The 8,128-nt window shown below is 41.3% G+C and overlaps 1 protein-coding gene across 1 annotated transcript in view; it reads right to left on the minus strand.

Moving 5' to 3' along the window:
- Nucleotides 1-8,128, minus strand: part of TMEM94 (transmembrane protein 94) — a 169,887-nt gene that overhangs the window by 80,818 nt on the left and 80,941 nt on the right. Inside the window, exons 10-12 of the mRNA XM_085858417.1 lie at nt 6,928-7,014; nt 6,572-6,687; nt 6-63 (exon numbers count right to left, since the gene is read on the minus strand). Of these exons, the coding sequence (XP_085714543.1) occupies nt 6-63; nt 6,572-6,687; nt 6,928-7,014 (261 nt within the window). The remainder of the gene's footprint in view (nt 1-5; nt 64-6,571; nt 6,688-6,927; nt 7,015-8,128) is intronic.

An 8,128-nucleotide genomic window follows, 5' to 3' on the forward strand; every position in this document is an offset into this window, starting at 1 on the left:
TGTACCTTAGAAGAGATCACTTCAGTGAAGCTGCTTATAGTGTCTTGGGACAACTTAGCAAACGACAGGGAACAAGGTGAGTCTGCTATAAGGGTTAATACTGGGAAAAAAAATAAAAAGATGATATTTATTCAGCATTAGAGCCCTAAACAGGTGATTTGAAAAAGTACTGCATATGAAAAATGTGTTACTTGATCAAATCCTTCATTTGCATTTGCAATTACAAAAAAAAAGAAGAAAAAAAAAAAGACTGCCCTCAATCTATGAACATTGCTTCATTATCTCTAAGCAATCATTTAGATGTCCAAAGATCGACCCCAAGATCAGTGTGGTCGATTTGTAGGAAAAAAAATTAAATTATTATCTCTCAACATAGCTCGTGACATCAGTGCAAGAGCATGGGATGGTAGTTTAAGGTTGACATCGACTTTTATCTAAGAAAATGAAAAGGTACAGGGCTGATGATGAAACTTCAACTGTTTCTCAAAGTAATCCCCTGCTACATGTGTACACATCTCCTATCAATATGACAATGCCTTAATACAATCTACATTTCAAAATACAGACATGACAGAAGTAAAGAGACACCATAATTTTTAAAGAATTTATTTATTGAACATTTGAAGTATATTTGATCCATTTAAATACATACACTAGTATTTGGTGGACTTGCGATGTTGCAGATTTCAATGTTTTTATTCTTTCAGGCATAGAACAAGTTCTGAAATTTTCTCTTGTGGGTTTTCGGCCCAGGCTTTACGCAAAAAGGTTTAGCAATTCTGCCCATGATGTTGGTTTCCTGGACTTTTTCCCACACAGCTCGATCCAATATGGCCCAGAGGTGTTCAATGGGATTCATGTCAGGAGACTGACTTAGCCATGGAAGTCGCTTGATCCAATTTCTGTCCTGCCATTCTTTGGTCTTTTTTGCAGTGTGGCATGGAGCTCCATCTTCCATGAACAGAGTATTCTTTTTGACCATCTACCCAGTGGAGAAGACAGGTAGATGTCCATCCTCAAGGAGAGAAATGTGTCATAGCGTTGATGTTGCCAACACACTCCACAAGGTCTGACCAACCAGTGCTCCAGATTGCTCCCCACACCATCACTGAAAAACCACTGTGTTTGACAGTTGGCTGCAATCGGTTCAAAGAGAACTCTTGACTGGGAAGTCTCCAGACCCACACGCGTCCACTGTCAAAACATTGAGCAAATTGGGACTCATCTGAAAAAATTAGTTTGACAAAATTCCAAGGGTCTGGTGGCCATCTTGTCAGCCCACTTCTTTCTCCTTTGAATGTTGGCTGGTCTAAGAGGTTTTCTCCTTGCTGCTCTCCCATAGTAGCCCGGTTGATGAAGGTACCGCATGGCAGTTCTTGAGCTAACTTGGACCTCCTCTGCAATATCAGCTGCCTTGTAATGGGGAGTTTTCTCAATGGATAGCTTGACAGCTCGAAGACATCTTTCTGAGGGCCTAGATCGACCAGAACGGGAAGCTGTGCTTTCCTGCCTTCGCTGGTGAATTGCACAATTACCTGATTGACCATAGAAAATGGAATACCAAGGTTCTGAGCTATCTGATGCCGGCTGACTCCACCTTCTGAATGGCCAATAACTTGTCCTCTTTGAAAATCCCAAAGGTTGTGTGCTCCCTGGGTTTGAGGCAAAGTTAATTGTCACACAAGATGCAAGAACTCGTTTCTGCAAAGAAATAGTCGAATATTAGGACAAATCACTGAGTAAAACTGCATTATACAGATGAAATGGAGAAATTTAAGGTGTCTCATTACTTCTGTCATGTCTCTGTACTTTGGATGGGTAAAGCAGCGGCTTCACATGTGTTTTGACGTCTTTGCCATTCACACATTCTTTGAATGGTCACAAACAGATGAAAGGTGACAAGTCTATGCTGTATTGGGATGATTATGGAACTTCCCAATCCATCTCCGCTAGACTAGTAATGATCACATTGCCGTGTGAGGGTGAGTATTATTGTGCATTATTAAGTTGCGCTCTGAGACAGCATACCTGGCTGATTGTGTCACAGCAATGTATAACAAGTCACTGTAGTAATGTTCATTGATGGCTTATCCCAATGTTCAAAAATGACATAAATGACACTATTAAGATTTCAAAAATATTTTAGCATTAACGGCTCAACCAACGATGAGCTCGTTGCAGCGGGAGGTTAAAATCCCACGATGTACCGAACAGCTTTAACTCCTGTGGAGATATTCCAAATTAATTGCGGGTTTGCATGCATGAGAACTGAGGAGAGACATGAGAACCTTAGCTCTTTTAAAACAAACAAGTTTATTCCCGAACCACAAGCAATAAATCAGGGAATGGTGATCGTGAGGAGACGACGGCAGGTTGGGAGCGGGAAAAAAGGGAAGGGGGGGGTCACCAAATCGATAATTGGTTCACAAGTCAGCAAGTGACCACTATATTCGTTATAGGTGTGTGTCTGTCTGTCTGTCTGTGTCCCGAGCATAGCTCCGTTGGTTTTGATCCGATCCTGATAAAATTTGGGTGGGAGGTTTATATCATGATCTAGTTGTGTTTTCCTGAGAATGGGCATGCTGCGCCCATTATGGGTGGAGCCACGCCCAAAAAACACGTGTTTTTAGGGGGCAGCCGGTTTCAAGTTACATCTTCTCCGAGGGGGTTTGTCGAATCTGGCAGGGGTTTCGGTATTTGGTTAGCCCAATGGCACCTGCATAGCCCCACGGAGCTCGATATTTCATTTTCGTCCCAAGGTCAAGGTCACAAGGTCACGAACTTAGAAAATGTCAAAAAAAATCAATAAATTGGGCATCAAGCTCCGAGGGTTTTCAACAGTTTCGAATGAAAGTTGGTATGCAAGTAGTGCTCTTCGAGTACTAGAACTTTCATCATTTACGTTTTTCCCGATTCCCGCCAGTTTGCCCGTGGCGTCCCCTCGAAGGTCAAAAATAAATAAATAAACCAATGTCCATATCTTGCCAAAAGGTGACCACGTGTGACTTCTTTAAGGTCACACTGAGGTGAACAGAGCTGCTATCCACCAGGAGCGACTCCTTGAGGAATATCTGCCTACGAGAGATACCGATGAGAATCGTTCTACAGAGTAACCAAGAAAAATATGCGTTTGCCTCATAACGTCACCAAATGACATCATAATGTCTCAAGCTTGACATATCTAGAAAGCACTCATCGAGGTGTTCAATTTGAGGTACTACACGATATGGTTCCTAAAACTTGAAAGTTTGACCTTGGGGTCAAATATGTTTGACCTCAGGCGCTAACCATGAAGGTCAAGGCCAATCGCCACCAAAAATTAATCAGCTGAGCGCCAGACCATGAACTATATTCCCATGAAGTTTGAAGACAATCCGATCAAAATTACTCAAAAAATAAGGGTTTCGTCGACTTCTCTGATTTGCGACAAAGTGACCTTGACCTTTGACCTTGACCTTCAAAATTTTGTGCGCTGAAAGGGACCTCTATAGGCCTCTGATATGCGAAGTTACAAAAATTTCCAATGATAACTGTGCTCTGCAGAATTTTTTTATACGTGATTACAGACAAAAAAAAAAAACAAAAAAAAAAAAACATACAAGCTGACTAACATATCTTGCAAAAACTTCGTTTTGGCAAGATAAAAAGGCGAACCGTGTACATTGCTAGTGAATCATCGCCGTTTCCAGACTTGTAAATAATTATAGACAATGTGAATAAAAATGAATCTAAAGAAATATAATGCGCCTCACTCCAGACTCAATATCAGATGGGAAAGGGACAAAACTGGGGGACTCAGCTCTGGTGGTAGCGGGTGGAAGGATGGGTGCAGAGCAGCCACGAGCAGGAGATGAGGACATGATGAGCAGGACGATGAGGAGACAAAGACACACAGGCAGGTTAATGAATGGGGCAAGGCAGGAACGACAAAAAGGCAGGCAGGATGACCTCCTCTCCTCAGCAGTTTTTTCTCCTCAGCCTCTTTTTCCTCGTCGTGTTTGCCATTCTCCTCAGACCAACCGTTATCTTACACACCCAACTGCCCAATTCGGCTCCTCCCTCTTTTTCCCCGTGCAACGCTCCGCCCCTGGAAGGCTATCCGAGCTCCGCCCCATGGGAGGAGTCTTCAGCTCTGCTCCTCTCTTGCTCTGTTGCCAAGTCTCGCGGCACCCCCGGTAGAGGTTTACATTGGGATTATGGTTAAGGAAATTGTGTGTATAAACCCCGAACTAATTACCATGCACAACCCCCTGTATGGTGCACATTAAAACAAGATATCCTTAAGCCAACGTGTATCTACTTATTACATCAGTATAGGCTAACTACTCATACACGGACCATGCCATTCTATACATTTCTATCTGATATATGGGAATATATAACCCCCCCCCCCCAAAAAAAAAGGTAACAATATAATTGCCAAAAGCTTTTCATATTTTGGTGAAACTTTTTCTGTTTTTTCGTGGTGAGGACCAATATGCACAAATATGGTCCCCATGCTATGCTGGCTCGCTTTTTCCTCTGACAGAACATGACAGACCAAAATATCATCGTGTCACATTCTTCTTCTTCAATAAAAATATCCAACGTTCATGATCCTCACCAATTCATGGCCATTCTTTAAAACTCATCGTACAATTAAATACCCAACTATGTGAAGAACAAGCATCAACAAATTATATTGATGGTCCCCTGTCAATTTCAGCTGGTTTGATGTACTGCTTTACAAGGAACTTGATGATACATCTCCATTCAAAAGCACACATGACTATGTTGGCCCTCTTCTTGGTTTTACCCAAAATGCTTAATTACCAACACTTGTCACTTCCTGTACAACTTTTGCAGGTTATACCACAGTATATCATAACCAAAATTTCTGCAATGGACAATTATTGTACTCCGCTCCTTCCCAATTCCATATTGAGGCGATGCATGACGTCATCGCTGGGTGCCGAAGGAAGGGAGTACTCAGTTTTTACTCCATTTGTTTGTTTTCTTGTTTGTCTAGGCAATATCTCAGCCATCTTTTGAGCAAGGAAGCTGAAATTTGGCGACAAAAGCAAAGATGTGCTTTGGAAAAAACAGTATTTTATATTTATTGATAAATTAATTAATTACTAAATTATTATCGATTTATCCATTAGTTATTTCATTTCTTTCTTATTTGGGAAATATCTCAGGCACGTTTTGAGCTCGGAAGCTGATATTTGGACACGACAGTGAACAAGTGATTTGGCTATCAAGGGTATTTTTGATTTATTGATTAATCAATTAATTCTTCATTTTTCAATGAATTACTTGATTTTCAAAAAGTTACAGATTCGGATGAAATAGTAGCGGGTTTGGTATGCTATTGGCCAATTCATTAAGAAATTAACTATCCCCCGGATAATAACAATTATATCCCCCCCCCCCCCCCGGAGGGGGGGAGTGGGATATTGTAATCGTCCGGTTTGTTTGTCTGTCTGTCTGTTAGCAACTTTACGGCAAAACGGCTTTAGCAAACACTATTAAATTTAATCCACAGGTGGGCAATGAACATTGGACGACCCCATTAACTTTTGGGTCCAATTGGATCAAAGGTCAAGGTCAAGGTCACGAAAAGATCAAAATAGTTTTTCGCTCATAACTTCGTCAAAAATGATCCGATTTACTTCAAACTAAGCTTACAGTGAACCTTACTCTATTTGTGACTTAAAATCCTAACAATCCTATCGTGAAAAATGCATATTTGTGAAGATCGGTGGGGTCCAAAGTTTTTGGGGTCATTCATCGGTCAAAATTACAAATTGGCCTTGAAAGGTGAAAAGACTTTTACGGTCATAACGTCGTCAAAAATGGTTTAATTGACTTCAAACCAAGACTAAAATATTCCTTATAATCAACATTCAGGTTAAGGATGTATCGAATTTAAATTTGATCCGCAAAATAACTTTATGTCTTAAATGGGTGGGATTTGTTGTGCCTGGCACCACTTGTTATTTATTTTAATTCTGAAATTAATCAATTAAGCAATCAATTATTATACACTACTCTCTCCCAATTCCGTCTGCACGTGCTGCATGGCGAGTAAATACCATTTGTACACATTCACCTCAGAAGTGCGCCGCTTCCTCACAATTCAGTCTCCACATGCTGCATGGCGACATCGCCGGGCATCGAAGGTACCCCAGCAATGTCGCGCGCTGGAGGATTTGCTATTTATTTATTTTGCATGGGGGGTGGTGTACTTTGAATGTACCTCCACTTGTTTTTACTTGTTCTACAATAAAAAAAAATGTCCATGTCAACCTTGAACCACCCTCATGCTATTTTCAAATCCAACCATTAAGCGACAAAGCGATTCCAATCAATCAGATGACCGATAAAGTGAACAAAAATACGTGCAATGAAATCTAACAGCTCCAGCAAACTCCACATGTTTGAAAAGCATCACCCAATCTTGTCAGCCAAACAGCCAATAAAAAACACAGGAAGATGACAGATTGTGACAATATGTTCAAAAAGTGGCTATATTGCAACCACACCATAGATAAGAGCTCTCATCAGATGAAGAGTAGAAAAGCATACCAGCACCACCGGTGGGGTTTCACTGAATTGCACCAGCACTTTTGCTTCCCCAAAGGCATTGAGCAGCACCCAAAGCACAGGAAAAAGTAGTGGCAAGAGTGGCAGTACACCATTCACCTGCTCGCATGGTCCAAAAAAAGGCAAGATCACAACCTATTAGTTGAGCACTTAAAACTAGTCACTGTATCCTGTTAAAGGAACTATAACACAATTGGTTAAAAGTTATTTCTCCTTAACAAAGTGTCAGCTTTGAAATTAGGTTCTGTAAGAATTATTTACTTCATATGAAAGTAAATTAAATGTTTGAGTATTATGTCACAGTACCCATGTGAGAACATACAATCGTTTTCCACTTACCTGTAGCTGTATCAGTGTGTACTTCCATGGTCCAATCCCTGGAGCATGAAATATAAACCTCAAGATGTTGGTTAGCAGCAATATGGCCTGGGGGAAAAAAAAAAGCAAGCAACACGTTCCTTTGATGCATACCTATATTTGGGCAATGTATAAGCAACTGACAGCTCTGCATAGGAAAAAAATAACCCGGGTTACGTGCATGAAGCAAAAACACACCTACTGCATATAATTTCAAGCACCTCACTGGAAAACGTGGGGAAACAAATACTGTACTGTAAATGGTGGAGACTTGAGTACCGTCCCCAACATGGAGGCGGCACTACACGATACACATTTACATAGAGAATTAGCGTCCTCCTCCCCTCCCCCCTCCCAAGGCCACCGGCAACATAGAAACACCCCAAAACATTAATTGGGGTCGTGCTGATCCTCTGCAACAAGTCTGGATGTAATTGGCCTAGAACTGTAGGAATAGCGTGACAAACAAACAAACTCACAAACAAACAAATGCACAAACACCGGTCCGTGAATTATAATAAGGATAATGTTCTCCACGTCTTCTGCATACAAACTGGCATCTCTTGAATCCAAAAAAATTGAACTTCGATTCATCAGATCAAAGTACCCGATTCTATTATTCAATTGCCCAATCTTGGAGTTGACTTCCAAATTTCAGTCTTTCACCATATTCTGTGGTCTCAGCAGTGGTTTATTTGCTGCAATTCTGCCATGGAGACCTGCTGCAATCATCCTTCAGCACACAGTGCTGGATGAGATGTAAATATTCAGGCCTGCATTAATTTCATTTGTTCTTCTATCACACAAGATGAGTAGCTTCAAGTGCTGGTCTCATCTTGGGGAGGCTCTTCTGGATCCTCCTGGCCTTTTTTTGTCTTTGACCGAGCAAATCTCTTTCAGGCATTTCAAAATGTACCTGACCCCATTTTTGGAGATCTTCAACTTTTCTGCATGCTCGCAGGATGACCTAGAAGTACACACACTCGCCTTTAAGCTGTCCAGCCTGGGTTTGAATCTCAGTCGAGCTATAAACTGTCATGCCGGTGTTTCACAATACCCTTCGGATGGCCGTTAAACTGATCATCCTGTCTGCCAGCATTAGCTGGTGGACGTTAAAGACCCCACAGTGTCTTTCACGAAGAGTAGGCTAGCTATCGCCGACACCATGAACAAATTCCAAATT

This window comes from Eptatretus burgeri, chromosome 15 (assembly GCF_056783735.1).
Source record: "Eptatretus burgeri isolate ZD-2024b chromosome 15, Ebu_testis_v1, whole genome shotgun sequence".
Classification (NCBI taxonomy): domain Eukaryota; kingdom Metazoa; phylum Chordata; class Myxini; order Myxiniformes; family Myxinidae; genus Eptatretus; species Eptatretus burgeri.